Below are 27,183 nucleotides of genomic sequence, written 5' to 3'. Positions count from 1 at the left end.
CTGCCTCTCTTTTGTCTCTTGCATTGGCAGGTGGGTTCTTTACCACTAGCACCATCTGGGAAGCCCATAATATACTATATAAATGTATATACCTTATGTTAATATTTTATTTACATATTAATATTTTAATACATACATGTTTATTTTATATTGTTTATATCATTATGCTATATATAATATAAATATATAGGAGAAAGAAGCTAAATAATTACATTAGGTGTGTGTGCATGTGTGAACATGTATATCTGTGCACACATGTGTTTGTCCTAAACTTATTTATATTGAGATCACTTCATGTCACAGACTTAGAGGTAATTTTATATCAATATTGTTAAGAGCAAACTGAGAGGGCTTTTTCCCTAATGATTTCCATTACCCATTAGAAAAAATATCCAGTTCAGTATAGCAGTCAAGCTTTGAGTGTAATGAAGAACTGTCAAATATAATTTTTTAATGGCAAAATAAATGCAATTTCTTACATTATTAGCTCAGAGGTTCTTATGTTTCCCAGATCACACTGATCAATCTATGAGGCCCTGTGTTGGGAGAGCTGTGATATCCACACTTTCTCTCCTTATCAGAAAGAATCCATCCATTCATTAATTCAGTGAGCACTTCCTACAATTCTACCAGGCTATCCATTTAACAGACTAAAAATAAACAACAAAAGTCAAGACTCTGCTCTGAAGAACCTCACAGGTCTTGTAAATATTAAGTCTGCATATACCTTTCAGTGTATGCAGAGAAGGCAATAGCACCCTACTCCAGTACTCTTGCCTGGAAAATCCATGGACAGAGGAGCCTGGTAGGCTGCAGTCCATGGGGTCGCTAGGAGTCAGACATGACTGAGTGACTTCACTTTCACTTTTCACTTTCATGCATTGGAGAAGGAAATGGCAACCCACTCCAGTATTCTTGCCTGGAGAATCCCAGGGACGGGGGAGCCTGGTGGGCTGCCGTCTATGGGGTCACACAGAGTCGGACACAACTGAAGCGACTTAGCATACCTTCAGTACTTAACTATTTTCTTTTCATGTTTGTGACATAATAAATTACAGACATTATTTCTATCAGTAAATAATTATAATTCAGGGTAAGAAGAGCACAGTAAGGCTTTCAGTAAATACCTAATATTTTACCACTAATAGCCGTACTAGTGAGTGAGTGAATGATTTGACTTTAGACAAAGCTAGATTCAAACACTGGCACCACTGTCTACTAACCGTGTGGTCTAGGGGCACTGATGTGTATTTTCTGTGTTCACTTTCTCTGTAAAGAAAGTAATAATTATAATGTAACTGAAGGATTGCTGTGAAGTTTAAATAACACAGGTGAGAATACTGTGTACAGAGCTATGAATACTTACCTTTACCTTTCCTATGTACAGACATACTTTATTGTGGGTTTCACTCCAGATGACCACAATTAAAGAGCACATTGCAATAAGAGTCACACAAATTTTTGGTTTCCCAGTGCGTATACAATTTATGTTTCTACTATACTATTGTCTATTAAGTGTGCAATAGTGCTATGTCTAAAAAAAAAAAAAAGGATATACCTTAATTGAAAACACTGTTAAAAAAGTCAACTGTCATCTGAGTCTTCAAAGAACTATTAATCTTTTTGCAATAGCAACATCAAATATCACTGATCACAGATCATAATGTTAGATCGTTAGAAGAGGAAAAAGGAGTCCAGAATGGCAGTGGCTAAAAGACAAGGAAGGGAAAAGACCACAAAAATAGAACAAAAGAAAGACAGGAGTGACAGCCTCAGGTAGAACAAACAGCACTCCTGGCTAGCCCAATTTACATAGGGCAGGCCCAGGGGAGGAGAAAAAACATAAGAAGAGGAGCCAAAGGGCTGGGGGTCTCTCTCTCTCTCACTCTCTCATGCTCTCTCTCTCTCGCTCTTTCTCTCTCTCTCTCCTCTTCACGTCTCTTGGGTCGGCATGCCCTCATGCCTTGAGGATGTATTTTCCTTTATTTTCTAAATAAAACTGAGCTGTAACACAGAGCTGTAACACTGATCTGTCCGAGAGCTGTGACACGGTCTGTCCAAGGGCTTTAACACTTGGTCCATTGCTTCAAATTTTTGTTGTGACAAGACAGAACCGAGGAAATTACACACTGCCCCAACAATAACAGAGACAATAGCAATGAAAAGTTGGCAATATGGTGAGAATTATCCAAAGGTGACACAAAGTGAGCAAAGGCTGTTGGAAAAATGGTGCCAACAGACTTGTTCCACACGGGACCGCCACAAACCCTCAAATTGTAAACAATACAATATCTACATAATAGAAACAAAGCAAAGTCCAATAAAATGGACGCCTGTCCTTTCCTTTATCTAAAAACAAACTAGCATGTGTTTTCACATGGCCTAAGATCCTATTACGATGGGAGAAAGGTGATTTGCAATACACTGGCTGACTTCCCTTTTGAGAATAGACAAAAAAACCACATTAACCTTTGCCAATACAAGAGGGGCATGCAAAGCCCCCCTACCCCTTTGGCAGGAAAGGCCATTACCGCAAGCACAGTTTTTGTCCCAGTGTTAGATCAGAGCAAGACCTGCCAGGCTCAGCTCTCTCGAGGCTTAATCAGTTTGGGAACAGCTAAGTTGCAGTGGTACTCCTCATGTGTGATTACTCCTGTGTGGCCATTTATATAATCTGTGAATAATGTAACAAATGGTATTAGTTGTATAGTAAGAGACTATAGGGCTTCCCTGGTGGCTCAGTGGTGAAGAACATGCCTGCCAATGCAGGAGACACAGGCTCAATCCCTGGGTCAGGAAGATCCTCTGGAGAAGGAAACAGCAATCCATTCCAGTATTCTTGCCTGGGAGAATCCCATGGACAGAGGAACCTGGTGGGCTACAGTTCATGGGCTTGCAAAGAGTCACACATGATTTAGCAAGTAAGCAACAACAAAAGAGATTGCAAGCCAAATAGGGATGTTAATGATAAATTACAAGGCTCCCAGCCATTATTCTTTTCAGCCATGTAAAATCAATTATTCAGCAGCTTCATAGAGACACAGGTGATAAAAGGGGCTCCTGGAATCCTTTACAGGGGCTTCCTTGACATGTCAGGACCATGTCTTGGTGGACAGAACATGATAGCCATTAACTCAGGAAGTTCTCCAGTGATGAGCCAGGAAGAGCCCTCAAACCAAACCATTTTCATTATAGAAACTTTTGTTATCCTTGAGAATGTTATCTTTTTCATCTGCCACAGAAAATAACTCAAAGGACTCTGTGCCACTCTGCTCATCTTCCCCAGTCCTCTTGGCAGTCTTCTTTACCACTATCTTTTTCCACAAATTCATGACCTATGGAACCTAAATGTGACCACACCATGCCTCTGACAATAAAAACTGTCTCTGAAACACACCCTCCACTGCTTTTAAATTAGTGGCTTCCTTGGACACGGATGGTAAAGCATCCGTCTACAATGCGGGAAACCCGGGTTCAATCCCTGGGTTGGGAAGATCCTCTGGAGAAGGAAATGGCAATCCACTCCAGTACTATTGCCTGGAAAATCCCATGGACGGAGAAGCCTGGTAGTCTACAGTCCATGGGGTCGCAAAGAGTCAGACACAACTGAGTGACTTCACTTTTCACTACGGACACAGATAGACTTGACTCCTTAAATGTCTTTTGTTCTGTGTAGTACATGCCATTATACTGGTTCTCTCCTTGGTCTTTCTGTTGATTTTTCTTTTCTTCAGAGGCATAAGCCTCTGTCCTTCCTTTATCTCACATTTTATTTGCATCCGTTGATAATTCTTCTATTTTCTCATTTTGATCAACTTCCCTAAGATGGTACATCTTACACATAAATAGTCCATTATTTTGTATTTCTTATTAATTATAAAAGACTGACCAGGACTAAGTATACGACAATTCACTAACTATAGTTCAGTGACTTTCCACTCAAATTGCACTCCCCTCCCATTTATTAAATTCTCTCTTTCCGACCATATCATCATTATTTTTGAACCTACCCTTAACTGCTGATCATTGTATTTCACTATCATTTTTCTATTCATATATCAAATACATCAAAGTCTCACCAAAATTTCTTCAGGGCTGACCAGCATAAACATCCCTTCCATTTCACTATTTTTCCTACATGTTAGACTCTCCTATTTCATGACTGTTTTTTATTTTTTTATTTTTATTTTTTGACCTTATCTCATGGCAGTCAAGGAGAAGGCAATGGCACCCCACTCCAGTACTCTTGCCTGGAAAATCCCATGGACGGAGGAGCCTGGTGGGCTGCAGTCCATGGGGTCGCTAAGAGTCGGACACAACTGAGTGACTTCATTTTCACTTTTCACTTTTATGCATTGGAGAAGGAAATGGCAACCCACTCCAGTGTTCTTGCCTGAAGAATCCCGGGGATGGGGGAGCCTGGTGGGCTGCCATCTATGGGGTCGCACAGAGTGGGACACGACTGAAGTGACTTAGCAGCAGCATGGCAGTCACCCCCCCCAAATCCTTCTTTCTGTTCCCGCTTTCATGCCCAACTTGAATCTGTTTCAGGTCCTGAAAGGACTCCCATACAACTGGCTCCTTCTTATCCCAAAGAATGAACTAAATGTCACTTCTTCAGAGCTCTTTAACACCCCAAAGTAAAAGTATCCTTTCTCCCTTAATATCATCATTTCACCTATTACCATTTATACATCTGAGCCTGCAACATTACCTGCAAATACATAATAGTCCCGTAATGAGTTTTCTTTTAACTGGTATCTTTCCCCTTTATTTGAACATATGGGTGGGTAGTGGTTTAGTTATTAAGTTGTATCCGAATCTTGAGACCCCATGGACTGTAGCCCACCAGGCTCCTCTGTCCATGAGTACCATTTAACTCTTCAAAGTCCATTTCCTTTTGTAACATTCCTGACTTAGAACTTATTCAGACTTTATTGTGTGTCTGACAGCTCATACGGTAAAGAATCTGCCTGCAATGAAGGAGACCTGGCTTCAATCCTTGGTCGGGAAGATCCCCTGGAGAAGGGAATGGCAACCCACTTCAGTATTCTTGCCTGGAGAATTCCATGGACAGAAAAGTCTGGTGGGCTACTATAGTCCATGGAGCCATGAAGAGTTGGAAACAACTGAGCAGCTAAACACATTGTCTGAGCAGGTAAGAATTGCTCAGTTAACTAGATGTTACCTTTCTAATTCTCTATAGCAAAACAGCTTCATGTGGTATTTCTCACTAGGATTGGTAGAAGAGGTACATTTCGGGAGATAAGTGAATTTCCTAGAAGGATTTCTCAATGTATTTATTTTTATGATAATCAATATAAATTAATAAACTATATGGGATCATGTGGAAAATCAACCTCCTGGTGAATGTTTTTGTTTATCATTGATTCTGAGCCATTTTCAGTGCTTGAACAGTTTCCAGCTGCTAAGAACAAAGCTGGAATTAATATGTTAATGCTACATTCCAGCCAAATGAAAACCAAACAACACCCCTATGTACTAATGCACATAAAAATTTTGAAGTCACTTGAGAAAAGTGTGGGGGGACTGAGTCATCGTAAGGCACAAGGTGTTATGGATAGATGTTTTACACACGCACATATGTGGTAGCCTGTATCCCATAATATGTTCATGGAGATAGCTTATTTCAGTGAAAAAAAAAAAATCATTACATCAACTAAACATTTAAATGATGCCTACGTTTGTTTATATTTAATTTGTAAATTTATCTTCAGTCTATATCTGAATGAAAGCTATGAGCTTAAAGAATGCATTTTCTATTTCAGTCTTTTGAATCTTTAATAAACTTTATAAGTCATGGTAGCAGCCCAAGAAAATGTTGTACTGTTAAGGGCAGGTGGTGGTGGGGGGCAACCTATACAATACTAGAAACGAATCTTCCACGCCTCACAACTCCTGCTGCTCTTGGCCTCTGTACTGCCTCTTTACTTCCCACTCCTAGGTCTTATTCTGGTCGTAGTATTTCTTTCTTTCCATTAGTTGAACTCCTTTCTGTTGTTTACCCATCCATTAAAAAACTTTCTCTCTAGGCTTAAGTTTTCCCTTCTTAAATGAATACTCGCTTCACAGCCCATGTAGAGCTGTCTCTTTGTAACTCAATAACATTCACATTTGTAGCATACAAGCTGGTATTTTTATTCTTCTTCAAATTATTTTTCCATACAATTTTTATCTCTTAACCATATTTTATTTTTTTAATTTATTTTTCTTTTTAAATTATTATTATTATTTTTACTTTACAATATTGTATTGGATTTGCCATACATCGACATGCATCCGCCATGGATGTACATGTGTTCCCCATCCTGAACCCCATATTTAACCATATTTTAAATTTCAAAAGGGTAAAGGCCTATATCTTAATCATTCCAAACATTTTTGAGTGCTCAGAACATGTGAAAAATGAGAACATACTAATTAGTTCATAGTGTACAAATGTGCAAGGCAATAGGAGTTACCAGTAAAGATAAATCCAAAAGTTATTCCCTTTTTTACGTAATTTCAATAAGGATTTGGATAGAGAGGAAGCAAGCATGATTTCAGGACCAGTTAGCAACTAATGAAGAAAGCTATGCTCCACAGATACAATAGGAAAAACAGTTCCAGGACACAGTCTTTTCCTGAAAAGAATCTGCATATAAACATTATCACAAATATGATCCTTTGTCCTCTCCCCACCACACTTCTTATGAGAATGAATAATACATGAGAAAACACGAAAGTCATCTAGTTTAGTTTCTGGCATATAGCAAGCCGTCTATGAAAGTGTTTTAAAATAAAACAAAACAGCAAAAATATAAATAAATACAAATATTTCATTACTGAATAAGAAGTATTTTCATGTTTTTTTTCCAATTCTGATATAAAAATCAAATGTTTCTTTCATAATCAGAAACCCAAGTTTGAGAAACAGTTCATTATGTATCCATAAAGTCCAGACTGGTTCAAAAATATAGAGGCACACAATTACAATGGGGAAGTCCTACACCATTTATTTGCATGTTATAGATGGTGCCTGTCTCACAACTGTGGTCTCCACTACTGGTTAAGTGAATCATAAATTCAGGAATAAAAGATGTTTGAACTCTTGAGTCTGGACAAATGTACACTATGTAGGTTAAATTGCTCGGAAAGTTAAATATATCTTCCATGGCCTACAAATACCTAAAAATAAAAAAATATGGCTTAGAAATTTGTATTTGAAGTCTTTCCATGACTTAATCTTTTCACTTTTGTTAACATGGGTACCTTCAACAATCATATCTTGATTACAGAATTGTTTTCATTCAGCTGCGCTGTCTGCAGACCAGATTTTCTTGGTCAAGAAGATGGTACATAATACATCATTTTATCAAATATTCTTATAGAAAATCTCTAAAAACACAAAATTTCTTACTAAAAATGGTTTTAATATTGTTAGCTATAAAGATTGATTCAATATGTTTCATAATGTCAAATAAAAGAAGTAATTGAACAAAGAACCCTGCACATCTGGTAGCTGGTCAGGAAGAAGCAGTGCTTTCCATGTGTATCAACCATATGGTTCCATACTTTTTATAGCAAATGGATAGACAAAGGCCTTGAAATGGCTTAGTTCAGAATATATTTAACAATGAAATCAGTTTTAGTAGAGTGATAAAGACCAACAGTTTATATATTTATTTGTTTATCTGGCCTGCCTTCAATACAAAAAAAAATTTGTTTGACTTACAGAAAATATATGATATGCAATAATATAAACAAAAAAATTTCCTTTTATTAAAAACACTTTTCAGTGTGAACTTGCTATATGATAGAGATGATTCCCCATTAGAGATAGGATGAATTACTTAGTAACTCATTTGGAGAAACCTATTACACTGTACAAAGAACAAAAGTTGTATTTATATTTTAGATTAATTAAAGACCCAAATGGAGAAACCTTGCATCTAATACAAGAAGATGCTGAGAAGAAAGTTATTATAAATAAGAACGCCATTCTGTGAAAAAATGTTGTATTCAAGATATCAGCTATATCAAAGAAGCTTGAATATTTATATTCAATAAAGAAATAATGTAAACAGAAGATGCAAAGAACTCTTGAAAGTCAACAAAGGGAAGTAAAAAGTGGAATGGAAAAAGTCTATGAATAAGTAATTCAGAAAAAGAGAAACTCAAGTATTTCATAAGTAGGCAATGCCAAAGTTCAACCTTACTAGTAATTTTAGAAATGCAGATTTAAACAAAATACTACATTGTACCCAGAAGAAAGGCAAAAATTAGGAAATGCCAAATATAGGTGAGGATATGGGCCAATGGGAACCCACATGAACTGTTTTAAGAGTGCAGATGGTGCGTTAACTCTGGAAAGCACGCTGACAATAGTTACCAAAATGAAGGATGTTGACAGATGATAATTTAAAAATTTGCACTCAGATTTATAAGGAGTTACCTGGAGAGATGACCGTTAAAGATGTGGTACTGGGAATTAATGACACTTGGTCTACTTGTAGGGGAATGCATGAATTAGGAGCAATGAATGCACGCTGTGGCATGAGCAGTTGTCAGAAACAATGAAACAGAGACGTACATAGAACAGTGATGAACCATACATAGTGCTGAGTTTAAAAAGTAGAAGCAGAATAAGAGCTGTAACAAAATATATTTATTTTCACAGCTCATGTATACTAAAAATGTTATATACCAGTTCAATATACAAATGCAATATTGGACTTATTCCAGTCCTTGCAGTGGATGCATATGGAGAAGCAAGGATGAAAGTGGAGAAAAAGTCAAACAAGAGAGGAGATTTGTGTGGACTGATGATGACAATGTGCCCCAAAATAAGGAGTATGATTAAATTATGCAACTGAAGTCAAAAAATAAGAACCCAAAGCCAAAACGAACAAAAACCCCAGTTTTTTTGTAGTGATTATCCTGGTCTGTCTATAAGATCTGTTCATGCTCTAGAATACTGTAATCATACACTTTTACAAATACTGCTTGAAAATAAATGGCCGTTTAAGAGTAATGTTTTTTTACTATATTTTAATATAGTAAAATATAAAAATATTTTATTTTTAAAATATTTTTTAAAATATTTCAAGTAAAAAATATTTGAAAAATTTTATAGATAATAATAGCAGGATGATCAGAGTAAAGGGAATAAGAGGACAGGGGATGAAAGCAAAGATAATGTTTGAACACAAAAATGCACAGCATAAGGCACTCAACAGCTACTTTAATTGGAGTATCAATTCAAAACTAAATTTCCTAGTGATCAAAGGAAACAGGAAAGTATGATACATTCAGAGACAAAAATGTCTCTAAAATATACTATTAAAATTACTTTCTGCATTGTCATGCTACTTTGTTTAATCAGATGTCCAGAGTCAGACTGGTCTCAGTAGGATAAAACAGATCTGGATCTGATTTCATAGATCTAAAAGATATGTTTAATTTTCAAAGATGTTTAGCATTATCTTGGAAAATTAACAGAAGAGAGTTATTCTAGATCTATTCTTAAGATACAAAGTTGCTTTATATTTTCCTACTATACAAAAGAAAGTGTGTCTTTGCCATTGCAAAGGAAAAAATAAAATTAATAAGCTCTACTGCTAATTACTCCAGAACTAAAATATGGGGCACGTGATGTTATAAAAACATGCTTGTCAAGACTAAAAAACATAAGTTTTGAATATTTACCTGTAAAGAGTTGTTAGTTTAGAAAAGATGAACACATTTTTTAATAGACTGAAGTATAAACATAAAAACTGCTAAACAGATGTTTCAAATGAGGCAAAGAGTTCATGCATTTTAATGTCATGACAACTAGAAAAAGGAAGAAATAATATTCACGTGGAACAAATCCGATGCTTTCAAAACATGCAAATAAAGACAGAAAATGTAAACTTATGGCTGTCATTGATGCCTGTCATGGATTAGCTAGCACTGGTGAAAGTCAAGAAAATGAGTCCTCTAGCAAACAAGATAGCCGAATGAAGATAGGATTTTACTTCAACTCTCCTAGTTTTGATGACATAATGCAACTGCAACATTTAAAAGATATAATTTGTGTATTTTTCTTTCTTTTGTTTTCTCAAGAGAAGCTATCTCCATAAGGTATGGCTCATCAATAAAAATATGCTTCCATGGAGACAGTACAAATTTAGTATAGATGCAATGAAATCTAAGTTACTGGAAAGAACTACTGATTGGTAAATTAATCATGCCTTAGATTTCTCAACAAAATTTAAAATGACTTTGAGGAATTTATCCTACTCTGTAGGTGGTCTGAAGACAAAGTTGAGAAGTGACAATTTCTGGCACAGAAAAAAAAAAAGAATCGAGAGTGAAGTCAAATTGATGTTTTTGAATTTTGATGTCAATTTACATCCTCTCTTGAATTTTCTATTAAAAATATGTACATTTGAGCATTATTTAGGCAGTCTGCACAGTGCATACAACAGATATTTTATTTTCAAGAAACACAAACACACAAAAATGGTTTCTCTTAAGTAGAGAAACTCCAATGGAAAGATCAAAAAGGATTAAGGAGAAAATAAGCCTTCCATTCTGGAGAAGGCAATGGCACCCCACTCCAGTACTCTTGCCTGGAAAATCCCATGGACAGAGGAGCCTGGTGGGCTGTAGTCCATGGGGTCACAGAGTCAGATATGACTGAGCGACTTCACTTTCACTTTTCACTTTGATGCATTGGAGAAGGAAATGACAACCCACTCCAGTGATCTTGCCTGGAGAATCCCAGGGATGGGGGAGCCTGGTGGGCTGCCGTCTATGGGGTCGCACAGAGTTGGACACGACTGAAGTGACTTAGCAGCAGCAGCAGCAGCAGCAAGCCTTCCATGCTCACCAATGGATAAATTATGATGGTGGTCTTATGGACCAGCAGTTTACTGGCCTCATTCGCATGGATGTGAAGAATATTTTATGTATCTTGGGATTGCTCCAAATTTCCTCACTGAGGATTTATAACCTGCTTCCTATAACTCCATCTTGTTTACAGTGTGTTTGGGAAGCACACTGGTTTTGTCAGTAAAGAATAAAATCCAAAAGAACACATTCCAAGAAAATATTCATTTTGTTTGGCTTTGCTGAAACTCATTCCAATAAAATTATAGCGCTCAGTACAAAATGAGGGCTTGGTTTTTCATGAAAATATTTTTTTGTCCAAAATACAGAGATACTTAATGAGGCTTTACTTGTATACATTTTCCGTTGACCTCTTTAATCAGAGGTCAACAAATTTTCTATAAAGAGCTATAAGGTAAAGATTGTGGTGTTTATATGTCAGGCAGTCTCTGTTATAAGTACTCAACTTTGTAGCTAGAGCATGAAAACAGTCATAGACGTTAGGTAAACAAATCAACATGGCAGTTTTCAAATAAAATTTTATTTATAAAAGAGGCTGAGATTTGGCCCCCAGATAGTACCTTGCCAACTTCTGCTTCAAATCATTGTCAAAGTTTAAAAGACTATTCTAATTTCAGGTTAGAAATAACATATTCCAAATTTATAACATTCAAAATAAGGATCATAATAATGTGAGCAGTTATACTAATCTTCTGAATATCTTAAAGAAACTATGGCTTACTTTGTCATGGTAGGTGAAAATTACACAGTGGACTAATAAATATTTAAATCTAAGCAAATCAATGCATACTTAAATTTTTCCTCAATTATTAGTTTTAAAATACAATGCTCATGTATTTTAGAGAAAGAGAAATACATGGTGAAAAAATTCAACTGTACAACCACATGCCTTAGCAAGTACGGATGCTTTCCTTTGGGATGTTACTAAGAATCAAATTTTTTAAATCATTTTGGAAGTTTGTAAATACAAATACATGAAATTACAGAAACTGAGAGTTCATAAAGTTGGGTACATCATTTCAGGGTGATTTAGTGGTGTTTTCTAACAGTTTTTGGTTTTTTTTTCTTTTGCAATCACACAAACACACTTTATACCTTCTTCCTATAAGGAAGATTTGTGATATGTTCCAAATTAAAACTATATGCAGAAATATATATATGAGTGCAGAAATATATATATGAGTACCTAATTCAAATAACTATAGATGGACTATCGAACAGCTAAACTTGGATTTTGTGAATGAACTTATGCACACATATAAAATATTTTCTTTTCTCCCCAGTTCAGAGAATGAGGATTTTTTTGTAATGATATTCTCTCTCCCATATTCTTCATCTTGCTTTATCACTTAGCTATACATTTTCTTCTCTATGGATACTTCCCTTCAACCTCTAAATATGGCCAAGCCAAAAAAGACAAAAGTTCTCTCAACTATTGTCTCCTATTGCTGATCTCTCGAATTTCTCATCCAAACCTTTAGGTGGAGGACACTATACTAGCTGTTTCTAATCCCACACAGCCCCTGCTTAAACCATTTAGCCCCATCACTTAGCCTGTTGCTAGATGGCCCCTAGTTTACCCATTCCAATGAACATTCTCACTAGAGCCTGGGTGCTTATTTTTCTGAATTTTTCCAAGGATGCGGTTTGTCACTTCATCCTTATCCAAGTTGTTTTCTCTGAGTTCTATTACACCACATTCCCAACTCTACTGTCTATACCTCCTCAAGCTATACCACTCCAGTGGTACTTACCTTCTGTGTCTTTTCCATCAGTTACTTAATCTCATCTCTGTAATGCACAGAATAACACTAACTGCCACAGAAAAATATTATAAGTTTTAAACAAACTACAACACATAAAGTACTTAATAGAACAGGGTACATAAGCACTAAATGAATGTTAACTAAAATCATTACTTGTTTTTCTTAACAATTTTACTCTTCATCTTTTAGAATTGTTTCTTCTCCTAATTTTCCCTTACATGTGGGTTTCGCCCTTGCTTCTAGCCTTAGTTCACATGCTTCTCATTCACTCATTCTCCAAGGTAGGCTATGGCAGTCGGAGGGTCTACTAAAGGCCTAGAGCTGAAACCGGAAAGTCTGGCTCAAATTCAGACTGATTTCACAGGCAAGTAACTCAATCTCTCTGTGTTTCAGTTTCCTTAAATACAAAGTGGGGATAATAATACTAACTACTTCATAAGACTGTTGCAAGGATTAAAAGTACACCTATATGTAAAATTCTTAGGACAGTACCTGGTACACAGTGAGCCATTTTAAAATGCTGATGCTTGCTATAGTGTTCTTAGTTTTATTATCTCCATGAATTCATTGCCTCTTTGCTGAGGCCTCTCACTCATCTCCTGCCACTCCAAATCTTTTCTTTGGCTTTATATTCCCAATCATAAATATACCAGAAGGAGAGCTCTGTCTGCATGCTTTACAGGGGCCCCCAATTCAATACGGCCAAAACTGAACTCTACCTTTCCTCCCTATATTCTTGAAATCATGTCTTTGCACAATCAACCACAGAAACACCCAAAGCTGGAATAGGTGAATTATTTTTTCCCTCAAATATCAAATACACTCAATGTTATCTCATAAAAATTAGTATGTGTCTTCTTCCTTCTTAATACTACTGTTTAGTTTGGTCGAAAATCCTTCATCTGCCTACTGAAACACCTTAAATGTTCTTCTTGACACCCTGCTTATCCTTCAATGCAGTAAGCTAGTTTCTAGAGTAATGTATCTAAATAGTTTGTCTAAGGCATTCTCATTGGCTTATAGATAAAGTGGAATGGTCCCTTGATAGATCTACCCACTTTTGCATTCTCATGTCCGCCACAGATCTACATCAACTGTTTTGTGTCTCCTCTCCAGCACGTATGCTTATACCAGTCTCCCTGCTAGTTGGTTTCTACTTATCCATTAACACAGGGCTCAGATGTCACCTTTGCCTTGAATGTTTTCCTAACTGCCCATCATGACACCTCCATTCCTGACCTATTAGTTGAGACACTTTTCTTTTCCTCTGAATTCACAAACAGGGGAAAAGATATTATATTGTATAATATACTGTAACAAATACAATATAATTATCTGTTCACACTATTATATTCACTATAAGACTATAGGCTTCAAAAAGGCTAAAACTATGATCTGTTCATCAGCTAGTAAAGTAGGCTCTAAGTGAGTATTTGTTGAACCAGAACACTAAATTTAGACACATAAACAGGGAGGAGAATAGAAGGTTAAAAAGTATTCCATGTGAGATGTTAGCCTTTCTGGTTTTCAATGACAGCAAAGAGCATATGTGAAGCGTTTGCTATCATGTGTGTGGGGAGGCCACTTGCCCACCCTTTGGCACTGCAGGTTAAGGGCACGTGGACAGTTGTGTCACTGAACATAAAGATGCCTGTTTCTACCTCAGTGATAGCCTGCTTTCACCTTCACCTACCCCCACATACTATAGTCTTAATACAATAACCAAAGTCATCTGTTTAAAATCAAATGTTGATCATATCACAGCTCTGTTGAAAACTACCTCATGGCTTTCTTTTGAAGTCAGAGCCAAAACCAAAGCCCTTTACCAGGATCTACAAATCCCTCATGAGCTGGCCCTTCATCTCACTTTTTGACTCAGCTTACTAGTTTCCTTACTGCTGTTTCCCCTCCAGCCAAGCTGCCCTCTGCTCTTAGGTTCTCTGGATATAGCAGGGGCCCTCCTGATAAAGCAGGGCCTTTGCATGTGCTTTCCCAGTGTCAAGAAAGCTGTTATCCAACCCTGTCATATGGCCTACAGCCTCACCTCTTTCAAGTCATTTCCAAGTGTCACCTTGTTGGTGAACTTCTTACCATGGCCTTCTCAACCTTCCCTTCAAGTACCCTCTCTTGTATTTTTCTCCTTCCCATCATCTGACAGATTAAATAGTGTTCTTATTTAGTCATATAATTATTATTACTATCTTTCTCTGTGCTCCAGAGTATAAATTCCATGAAGGAAGGACATAATAGGTGCTCATTAAATAAATTTCAAATAAATGAATAGAGCATTATTTTAGTTAAAAACAAGGAAATGTATTCCTGTGGCGGATTCATTTTGATATTTGGCAAAACTAATACAATTATGTAAAGTTTAAAAATAAAATAAAATTAAAAAAAAAAACAAGGAAATGAGTTAGACAGTTCTGGGTTTTATATCTACACAGGCTCAAATGATACAGCACACTTATTTTTATAGAGAGTCTTTCTTCTACCCACTGGCATACAGTAAAATCCTGAAAAGGCAGTTTGACACTGGAAATGCACTGATGTATGCATTGTATCTCAGACAGTAAAGAATCTGCTTGCAATGCAGGCGACATGGGTTCGATCCATGGGTTAGGAAGATTCCCTGGAGAAGGGAATGATGACTCGCTCCAGTTTTCTTTCTTGGAGAATTCCATGGACAGAGGACCCTGGCAGGCTACAGTCCACAAAGTCACAATAAAAGAGGTGCATTTATAGGGTGTCCCTGGTATTTCACATAATAAAGAATCTGCCTGAGACGAAGGTCAATCCCTGGGTCAGGAAGACCCCCTGGAGAAGGGAATGGCAAGCCATTCTGGTATTTGTGCCTGGAGAATTCCACGGACAGACCATAGGGTCACAAAGAGTCAGACACTACTAAGGGAGTAACACTTTCACTTTCATGAACTGTATAATAATGATTTCTGGTATCAGTGGGAACTGTTTAAATTATTGGCAGGTTCTCAGACTTCTAAACATGGGAATAATACCTCTGCCACCAAAGCTACAGTGACATACTCCACTATACATTGTTGGAAAAAAATACGAATTTTTTCCCATTTGCTCCATGTTTATCCCAGAGCATGTGAAACTGCATTTAGAATTCTGATTTCAGAAGGTTGTGTAATTTAGTAGAAAAAACTAACAGACCTGATATGAATCTACTTCACTAGCTGTGAGTAACTAGGAAAGTGATTAAACATTCTGTATCTCAATGATCCCATCCACAAATACAACTTTTAGAATAAATTGGTATATTTTATAAAATGCATAAAGCAAATTCCTAGTTAGTTGGCTGATGAAGAAATGTGAAGCAGCTCAGCTTACGAGTCAGGAACACTTGAGCTCAAACCTTGGGCCAGTCATTCATTTTGTTTATGAGCTCCACCTCTTTGAGTTTTAGTTTCTCCATTTGTAAGATGAGGATTATTATGCCTAAGGTGCAGCTGTGAGATATGGGAATAATAAGGCAAGGTGCCGACCCAGTTCCTAGGTGTAGTAGACAAACATGAAAAAAAGCCTCATCTCTCAAGTCCCTTCTATGAAGTTTTCTCCCCCAAAATGTCATTATAATGGACACACACACCATAATTAACCAGGTCATCAAGCCAAGGGAAAATGCTCCCTTATGAAGGACTTACAAATTAGGCTTTCCATAAACATTTCTGGAATTATAAAATGTGTAGTTTACATTTCATATATGTTATTTAAGGAAGCAGGAAACTATAACGTGCATATTTGAAAGAAATGAAGTAATCCAATTTGTAAACTAGATAACTAAACTGCTAGATTCTTTCTAGACATCTGGTTATTATGGAGCATTTCTACAGATTCATTTGATAAAAAATGTTATCCACCTGAATACGTGGTTTCTGGACCACTTAAGAGGGTTGAGAGTGGACTTATAAGTGGATTCCAGACTCAAAAATTTCATTTCAATAGAAGGACATGACAGTCAAAAATTTTACAAAGGCTATGGTCTGACTGTGGCTTGCATTATCAAGGATGAGCCTTATCGACCACTGTCAAGGATACTCTAAAAAGTACTCCCACGTGAGATAAGAACTGGACCTGGTGACCTTAAACATCCTTTACAATGGACAAGATTTAATGATAAATTTACCTTATTTGTTTCATAGTAACTACAATAAATGAAAAATGTTCAAACTCTAAACTCTAAAACAACTATAAACGGACTCTAAAAAACTGAAAGAATACACACACAGAGTCAGTTTGCTCTGTGTACACAACATGCACTTAGCTTTGGATGAAGTTAGCAACTGTGTGTTTTGTTTCAGATTAGGAATAAATCAATATATATCACTATATCTATAGAAACCAAGCACTATCTGATTATAATACAACTTCTAATGCATCGTGAAAGAAAAAGTGTTAGTTACTTAATCATATCTGACTCTTTGCAACCCCGTGAACTGGAGCCCACCAGACTCCTCTGTCCATGGGATTCTCCAGGCAAGAATAGTGGAGTAGGTAGCCATTCCCTTCTCCAGGGGATATTCCTGACCCAGGGATTAAACTTAAGTTCTCCCACATTGCAGGCAGATTCTTTACTGTCTGAGCCACCAGGGAAGCCCATAATGCATAGAGTAAACTCAACATTTCAAATATCAGTAAATATATTAGGGAAATTTGAATTTAGTTGAAAATAGGGACCAAAATTTTGGGGAAAGAAGTACATTAAATTAACAGTCTGAGAAAGAAACTTAAAATTGAACACTGCTGGATACAGCATGTCAAAATGACTTGGTAAAGATTTCCAAATGAGGTAGATTACAGTGAGTTCAAAATCAGAAACAGAACATACTGAGTGAAGAAAACTACTGATGAAAGAATTACTTTCCTGTCTTCTGAAGTCATTCAACTGGAGGAACAATAGAATATTCCCAGGCCCTCTCCTGCCAGGTGAGTTATGACAAAACTCAAAAGCCAGTTTTATCACAGATATATGGAATGAAAAACACCTTAGCACTACATTAATAATTTATTCCACTGCAATATGCTGTATCACTTTTGGACACGTGTTTATTCTTACGATGTCATGAAAAATTTAGGAGAATTCTCCTCTCCTGATTGCCTTTCTATGTTATCTCTAAGTAGCCTATATTAAGTTGAAGCTCCTTCTTCTCTAATAGCTAGCCCAGGAACCTGGGATTTACACATTTAGTCATCTCCCAGAATGTACTGTCTGATTCTAAACAAAACACATGTTTTTAAGTTTCACAACAGGCTAGGGGGGAAAGAGGCAAAAAATGTCTTTGTGCTCTACACATAGAATCAGCCATTTACACTTCCAATGACAAATGTTTGGTTTTCATTATCAAATGAGGTGGAGACTTCCTGGATTCACTATCTGATGAATACTTATCAGCTGTCCTCTGTGTCCTAAGGCAGGTCTCTAAAATTTCTTAACCCAGTTTAACTTGTAACCTCTTTACTAAGGACCATTTCTTCAATATTCACCAAGATCTATCTCCCTTTAATATAACCAGTTTTTCTTCTATTTTCTGCTTTTAAATACCATCTTTTTTTTTTTGTTAAAATTGAGTTCAAAGCCCGCATCAACATCAACAATATTTATCTGTCTTCCCCAAGATTTATCTGCTTCACACCCTAGCTAGACCTTTTCCTACATACAGCCAGCAACCTAGACCTACACTCATCTGTCCAGTGACTGCCTCCAGACTGTTTCTGTGTATGTGTTTTAAATGCTACCTATTCTTCCATTACAGACAGCTGAGAAAAGAAGAAAAATGAAAGGCAAAGGAGAAAAAGAAAGATATATCCATCTGAATGCAGAGTTCCAAAGAATAGCAGAGAGATAAGAAAGCCTTCCTAAGTTATCAATGCAAAGAAACACAGGAAAACAATAGAATGGGAAAGACTAGAAATCTATTCAAGAAAATTAGAGATTCCAAGGGAACATTTCATGCAAAGATGTACACAATAAAGGACAGAAATAGTATGGACCTAACAGAAGATATTAAGAAAAGGTGGCAAGAATATACAGAAGAACTACACAAAAAAGATCTTAATGACCCAGATAACCACGAGGGTGAGATCAGTCACCTAGAGCCAGATATTCAGGAGTGTGAAGTCAAGTGGGTCTTAGGAAGCATCACCATGAAAGAAGCTCGTGTAGGTGATGGAATTCTGAAACAGCTGAGCTATTTCTGAAATAGCTGAGCTATTTCAAACCCTAAAAGATGATGCTGTGAAAGTGCTTCACTCAATATGCCAGCAAATTTGGAAAACTCAGCAGTGACCAAAGGATTGGAAAAGGTCAGTTTTCATTCCAATCCCAAAGAATGGCAATACCAAAAAATGTTCAAACTACTCACAATTGCAATCATCTCACATGCTAGCAAAGTAATGCTTAAAATTCTCCAAGCCAGGCTTCAACAATACTTGAACCTAGAACTTATAGATGTTCAAAGTGGATTTAGAAAAGGCAGAGCTGACATCCACTGTATCATTGAAAAAGCAAAAGAATTCCAGAAATACATCTATTTCTGTTTCATTGACTACGCTAAAGATTTTGACTGTGTGGATCACAACAAACTAGAAAATTCTTCAAGAGATGGGAATACCAAACCACCTGACCTGCCTCCTGAGAAACCTGTATGCAGGTCAAGCAAAAGTTAGAACCAGACATGAACAACGAACTGGTTCAAAATTGGGAAAGGAGTACGTCAAGGTTGTATAGTGCCACCCTGCTTATTTAACTATATGCACAGTACATCATGCAAAATGGTGGGCTGGATGAAGCACAAGCTAGAATCAAGATTGCTGGGAGAAATATCAATAACGTCAGATATGCAGATGACATCACCCTTAATGCAGAAAACAAAGAGGGACTAAAGAGCCTCTTGATGAAGATGAAAGAAGAGAGTGAAAAAGCTGGTTTAAACTCAACATTCAGAAACTAAGATCATGGCATCCAGTCCTATCACTTCATGACAAATAGAATTGGAAACATGGAAACAGTGACAGATTTTATTTTCTTGGGCTCCAAAATCACTGCAGATCGTGACTGCAGCCATGAAATTAAAAGATGCTTGCTCCTTGGAAGAAAAGCTTTGACAAACCTAAACAGAATATTAATAAACAGAAACATTATTTTGCCAACAAAGGTCCAACTAGTCAAAGCTATGGTTTTTCCATTAGTCATGTATGGATGTGAGAGTTGGACCATAAAGAAGGCTGAGTGCCGAAGAATTGATGCTTTTGAACTGTGGTGTTGGAGAAGACTCTTGAGAGTCCCTTGGACTGCAAGGAGATCAGTCAGTCCTAATGGAAATCAGTCCTGAATATTCATTGGAAGGACTGATGCTGATGCTGAAACGCCAATACCTTGGCCACCTGATGCCAAGATCCATCTCATTAGAAAAGACCCTGATGCTGGGAAAGATTGAAGGCAGAAGGAGAACAGGACAACAGAGGATGAGATGGTCGGATGGCATTATCGACTCAATGGACATAAGTTTGATCAAGCTCCAGGATATGTTGAGGGACAGGGAGGACTGCTGTGCTGCAATCCGTGGGGTCACAAAGAGTTGGACATGTCTGAGTGACTGAACAACAACATTTCTTCCATCTATAAAAGCAGTCTGATTTGTTCATTTCTCAATATCTAGATACCTATAATAAATATAATTTCCACTACCAAACCTGCTTAGAAAGACAAAAGAACTTACATCTTTTTTGTTGTTGTTCCCAGTAGACAACATTGGAACCTCATAGTAGCTGTCTCATGTGTGACTTAATAACTATATCAACTGCTTTAATGTTGCTGCTGTTGTTTTCATTCTCTTATCCATATGTCTAAGATATATGTAATAACAGTATTTAACCTTGCTATTTTTCTAAAACACTGCCTTGGGCAATACAACTTGAGGCATCATTTTGACAGAACGACACTAAAATCATGACACAATGAGCACTTCCTCAGTAAAAAATCTAAATCTAGGTTCCAAATTTTATATATACATATATACAATATTTGTTTTTATGTGTATATAAATACATATGTATATAAAAATCTATGTGTATATGTATTTTAGAATCTTTATACACATAAATATGGGCTTCCCAGGTGGTGCCAGTGGTAAAGAACCCACCTGCCAATGCAGGTAGACGTAAGGGAAACGGGTTCGATCCCTGGGCCGGGAAGATACCCTGGAGGAGGAAATGGCAACCCACTCCAGTATTCTTGCTTGGAGAATCCCCATGGACAGAGTAGCCTGGCAGGCTATAGTCCATAGGGTCGCAAAGAGTCAGACATGATTGAAGCAATTTAGCACACAGGCACATACACACACACATATATATATACCTATACTGATACACGGAGAAGGCAATGGCAACCCACTCCAGTACTCTTGCCTGGAAAATCCCATGGACAGAGGAGCCTGGTAGGCTGCAGTCCATGGGGTCGCTAGGAGTCAGACACGACTGAGCGACTTCACTTTCACTTTTCACTTTCATGCACTGGAGAAGGAAATGGCAACCCACTCCAGTGTTCTTGCTTGGAGAATCCCAGGGACAGGGGAGCCTGGTGGGCTGCCGTCTATGGGGTTGCACAAAGTCGGACACAACCGAAGCGACTTAGCAGCAGCGGCACACTGATACACATATATATTTATATGAATCTGCTGCTGCTGATTTATGTGTACTGTACTGCCAGGTACAGTACAAAAGCTTTAATTTTAAGTACTCAAATAAATCATAATCTATTTACTAATCATGCACTATATGCAAGTCACTCTTGTGTGAATGTGCAGCTATGAATTACCTCCTCTTTTCTTGCATCACGTCCTTTCTGTACAAACCAGATAACTTTTGCTTGTAAAGATCGTGGGGTACATTCCAGCAAAGTACTGTTATTCTCTATGCCATAGGCCAATCTCTCTTCAGTTTTATCCAAAGCATCCCCTGTAACATAAATGTTAACATCAGCTTTGAGAATTTTATTTTACTGGTAAATAATATTTTTAAATGATTCCTTATTCAGATCCCTATAGCAAAGTGAATAGGTTTTATTGCTTACTGCTAGTATCTATACAAGGTCATATACATGAGTTATTTAGAAAGAGTGGCATACTAAAATTTAGACAATAAAAAGGCACAGCAGACTATGAGGTGAGAAAGAAGTAACCAGGAGTTTGATTACAAAAGATGGGTCAGAACAGTTAGAAGGTATGTCAATGTTAAATTAATAGGAAATCAGTGACAACATCCATTGATAAAGTAGGCAAGAGAAGGTGAGCACCAAAAATCAAACACGACATAGGACTCAAACTGAAGGCTACACACAGAAACAGAAAGCAGAAATCTAGGAGATATGGCTCTATATAAACACAAGTGTGAGTGATATCTTGACAATGGATTGCACTTATCCATATACTATGGGAAGAAAAACACATGAAACTGAACCAAAGACTTTGTGATCCAGAGCTACTTGATTATAATGTGCACTTTGGCCCAGAAAGGCTCTCTTTGAACCTGAAACCCAAAATGCATACAGACAAGTATACCTAACTGCAGTGGAGAATCAAAGCCAGTGGATTTATTTTTAGTAGTTTTAATCAAGATCACATTCAATACTAGATTCCAGGCTTTTTTCCTATGTCGGAGTCCTTCACGCTTTCAAAACAGATCCTTGAGTTTCTCTAAAATTAGAATCCCACCTTTCTCTAACCAATATTCTCAGAGGCTTACATTTTGCACCAAATCCTCAGCCAGTCTGGGTATTAGCAAACTGATCCTGGACCACAATCTCTAAACCTGTGTATAAGCAGCTCTGGTCTCTCAATCATCAGGAGCACAGTCTGCTCACCAACTACCATCACATTACGAAGAGACAGGTCAGTGGTTTTCTGTCTTGTTTGACTTCCTTACATTTGCCTAAAGCTGACATTTTCTCTTTCTTTACACATTGAGCCACCCACTACCTTTCGTCAGAAATGCATGTCTGGACCACCAACCCCAGTTCTGGGCTTACTCTATTCTAGTGAAAGAGTCAAAGTACTTCACTTTCTTCTATCCAAAGCTCACTAGGTAACCTGATTCAAGTTAGATCACTCTTGATAAAATTAAGTTATAAAAACACAGTGAACATATTCCCAGGGTTGAGCTGGTGAGATAAATCCTGCAAATTACTATGGCATTTGCCACCTAAAGTACACAACATTTCTGTTGTAAGTGTCCTCTTTTTGAGGTCTAACAATAATGCTTGCGGCTATATAAAAATTTTTCCAAACTAAGAAAATTTATAATCCATAAAATTTTAACTACACAGAATATTCTCAGGAACATTATTCTAGTATATATCAATCACAAATAAAACAAGGACCCTTTGAAAGAGGTTTGCATTCTATCTTCAATGCCCACTCTAAATACCCACGGCAACTGATTTTCTATGGATTACCGACAAACTGCTGTCCAAAGCACTGCTGAGCTGCATTCCCATGCCGAACGTCTTGCCTGCGGAACCTCCTGAAAGAAAGTAAATGCATTTAGGAGATGTTCAGATTTCAATTTTCCAGACTTTAAAATATTGCCAACCTCATTAAAGTTTCAAGTAGTATTCTGCTACTGAAAAAATTGATCAGTCATACAAAACAAGGATAAAATCCAAGTTTTATAGTTTTCCATGTTTCCACTGAATGTTATTCAATGGATAAGATCTACATAAAACTGTTTTTTAAATGGTCATATAAGTTTGAATTATGGATCCTGAAACAATAATCTAATAAAGTTCTCTTTACATTTCATTAGGAATTTAGTTCAACAGGGAAGTCTTCTGGTTTTAAATGCGTATCTTGGGTGGTAATGGCTGTGTGCAGATAAAGACAGTGAGACTTGAGGCAGATTACCTATTTGAGTAAAAAATGGATAAAATTCCCATATATATTTAAGTGCATTATGTAAAGCTATATGGATCCAAATATTATGTTCTACAGCAATCATGATCAATGTAATTGTTAATAAAAATAAACTGATAATATACTCAATTTACTCTTTTATTCAGTTATAATATGTAAAAAGTATATGCCTCTATTAAATGGGATGGTGCATTACATATTTAACAGAATGTTTTACATAATAGTGGGCCTCAGGAAATACCGTATTTTTCCTTAATTTGCCTCTAACAGGTAAATATACTTCCAGTATATTTTCATATTTTCTGGTTGATTAGACATATGATTGACAAATAATAATAGTCTTTATCCATGGAGAAAGAATTCCAGAATATATGTTGTTCTTGTTGCTATTTAGTTGCTAAGTCATGTCTAGCTCTTTGCAACCCCGTGGACTGTAGCCACACAGACTCCTCTGTCTGGGATTTCCCAGGCAAGAATACTGAAGTATTCATTTCCTTCTTCAAGGGATCTTCCCAACCCAGGGAAGATGTCTCCTACACATTGTCAGGCAGATTCTTTACCAATGAACCACCAAGAAAGTCCTCTAGAATATATACCATGTTTCCAATTTGTAGACATCTTTCTCAGGAATTAAATAATGGAATTTATCCTTATTAGTACTGGAATGCTAAAATTAAGATCTTCAGCATATTAACAAGTTTGAGATGGAAACAGAAATATTACATAAAGCTATAAAATACCACTTGCTTCTCTAATCATGGCATTTCTTCAACACTGAGGGGAAACCAGAAGGCAGAACAGAACTTTTATCCCAGAGCGAGATGGTAAAACTTCCCAAGTGACAAAGAGATGGTTTTACCATATGCAATGGTCAAATTTAGAAAAGAGAACCAGGTTCAAATCCCAATGTCACTACTCAAATTCTGCACAATCTTATACACATCCCTGGTCTTTGGTTCGGTGTGCCCTCTTTTGTAAAGGAAGCTGGGCTGACTGACACTTAATTTCCAGTCTCATTTTTTTTTTTTTTTTCATTCTAGGTTTTCCTCATGGCCACCAGTGATACTGGAATGTTATCAAGAAATGGAGTGCTTTCTCATAAATGAGTTCAGATCTTAGTTAAGAACTCAATACTTAATCTTTTGAGTGTTTCCTTATATTAAATGCTAGGACAGATGAATATTTCCAGTCAATTTTTATGGTAATGGTCTGAGTGCAAAAGCAATTTTTAAAGTCTATTTAAAAGAATCAGACTGTTGATCAGAAAACCTTACTCAAAGACCTCAGATTTTATGAAGTTAAGATTAAAACTGCCATATGAATCATTCTATAGAGCTAAACCGAAAATAGAAATTGACAAAAGGGGAGCAAAATTTAAAGGTTTTATGCTTCTATATTGTTTTATGCTAGTGTGTACTTCTATTATGCAACTGATAGACGCTCTGGATGACATTCAAATGGCTGTTGTTAATTCCTCACTTCAACTGAGTGTTGCTTTGATATTGGGAATCTCAGGTCTGCTGAGCAATAGTGCATAATGAAACAGGAATAAATTAATGAAATGGGAAATAGTTTACATGTTACAGCAAGGATATTGTATCATATTTATTATGCAAGTAATGTGAGGGAAAAAGGAATTACAACCAGCTAATTCTAGGTAAGTATTGTGGGTAAGTGTGCAAAAATTTTGTTTAAAATCATTGGAAATATGCATTTAAAAATATAGATATCACATTCTCCAACAAGACTTCAGTTCAGTTTATACTATCCTAGTATAGCTGTCCTTTATTTCAGCATTTAAAAAAGAAGGTATTAGGATCAGGAATATTAGAAAGGCTAAGCTCTCAAAGTCACGTATTTTTCTAATATCTCTTACCTCTTGGAAACTTTTCAAGAGAATGCTGGAAACAAGACAAAATACAAGAGCAAGGGGGAAGAAAGAGACCTAGCTCTAAATTATAGTGTACTTTGGAAGACTATTTTAAACAAGTGGTTTGGAGTGTGAATTGATGCTTTTCCTCTGTTGACTCATTTTCACTTTGTGAACAGTAGAGTACTTATTTTAATGACCAGTTTTCAATTTCTACTGCTAGTCAAGTCTGAAGCAAAAATGATCTGCTATAAAAGCAAATTTTATGTGCTGGAACTTATCCAAAACGTTCTCCTCCAGGGGTGGGTGATGGTTTCAAAGAATCTGACACTACTAAAAGATCTGCATTTCATGTCACTGAACTGAACTAATTCATTCATGAGCATGGCTCCTGATTCCACCATCTCACTACTTCCTGTCTATGATTTTGCCCATTCATTTAACTTCCCTAAAGAACTCTTTTGTCCACCCTATAAAACACCATAAAAAAAACTATGAATATACACTTTTACAAGAGGCACCATATACCAGGAAATACTTAGCTATGGAAACTTCTTAGTTAAATTCATCATAAATGCTGCATGCCTAATAAAAACCCTGTTATTCATTAAGTATTTGACGCAAGGCTTATAAATATTTTTGTTGCTGCTAAAAGCATTAGGATAATTAATGTTATTATTTTTGCTATAATTACCTTTCTGCCCTTAGATTCTACTACATCAAATCTAACCTATGGAAATACATGGTTTTCTCAGAGCATTTTTCTGTGTCTCTGTAGAAACAATTAATTCTCTTTAACTGGAATCTCCTTATATCCTTGCCTTCAAGATTGAACTCAAATGTTGAATTATTCTGAGAATCAAATACTGTGTTATGTGTATTGCACTTAGTCTGGTGCCTTAAACATAGTAAGTGCTCAGTGGTGAGCTATCACCCTCATTTACAATTCTATTCTTCACTTCTGGTTCTATTTTCCTAGGGACAGGGTACTGGGATTGTTTCCTCCTACCCCTCAAACATAGTACAAACATAGACTGAATGAGTGAAAAAAGCATAAATTAATGTTTTCAATTAGTAACACAGCTGTATTCTTCAAGAACTGATTTTCAATATCAATAAACATGGATAGAAAATCAGCTGACTCACTCAATTCTTCAGTACAGTTGATACATTATTTAGCTCATAAATGTCCTCTCAAAGCATCTTTTACTATCTCCTTAATATATCCTTTATTTACTCATTGGAATGTTAATTTAGGTAAGGTCAAATTAATAAAAGTTTGAATTAGTGACTAATTTTTTAAAATGAGATTCTACTATTTATGCGAATTTATAAAAATAACAATTATATTAAATTGGATTAAATTAGATTTTGAAAAAAGGTGTAAAGGTAGCCCAAAGTAAAAGAGCAATAGTAAATGAAATTAATAAAAGTTGCTTTCAGTAGAGAAACTGTATATGGTTTCATATCTTTGCTTTATATTATCTTTAGCCACTTTATCAAGAGAAGAAGATAATTGCTTATTCTATAATAAAAATATTTTCCTTTATTTTTTCCCAAAGAATGCATAATTTCTTATCACTTGAGTTAAGAAAGATTCTTATTCTTCAAAATGCTTTCTGTACCATAAGATCTGTTCAAAGAATTCTAGGATTTACTTTCTCTAACTAGTGGCAATGACCCCACTGAATTGTAGATATTAGAGTTTGGAGGTCTTTAAGTA

The 27,183-nt window shown here is 36.5% G+C and overlaps 1 protein-coding gene across 1 annotated transcript in view; it reads right to left on the bottom strand.

Moving 5' to 3' along the window:
- SEMA3E (semaphorin 3E) overlaps window positions 1-27,183 on the bottom strand; it is a 274,076-nt gene that overhangs the window by 4,555 nt on the left and 242,338 nt on the right. Inside the window, exons 15-16 of the mRNA XM_006049428.4 lie at window positions 23,134-23,201; window positions 21,499-21,638 (exon numbers count right to left, since the gene is read on the bottom strand). Of these exons, the coding sequence (XP_006049490.3) occupies window positions 21,499-21,638; window positions 23,134-23,201 (208 nt within the window). The remainder of the gene's footprint in view (window positions 1-21,498; window positions 21,639-23,133; window positions 23,202-27,183) is intronic.

This window comes from Bubalus bubalis, chromosome 8 (genome assembly GCF_019923935.1).
Source record: "Bubalus bubalis isolate 160015118507 breed Murrah chromosome 8, NDDB_SH_1, whole genome shotgun sequence".
Lineage (NCBI taxonomy): Eukaryota > Metazoa > Chordata > Mammalia > Artiodactyla > Bovidae > Bubalus > Bubalus bubalis.
This window is presented reverse-complemented; position numbering and strand designations above follow the sequence as displayed.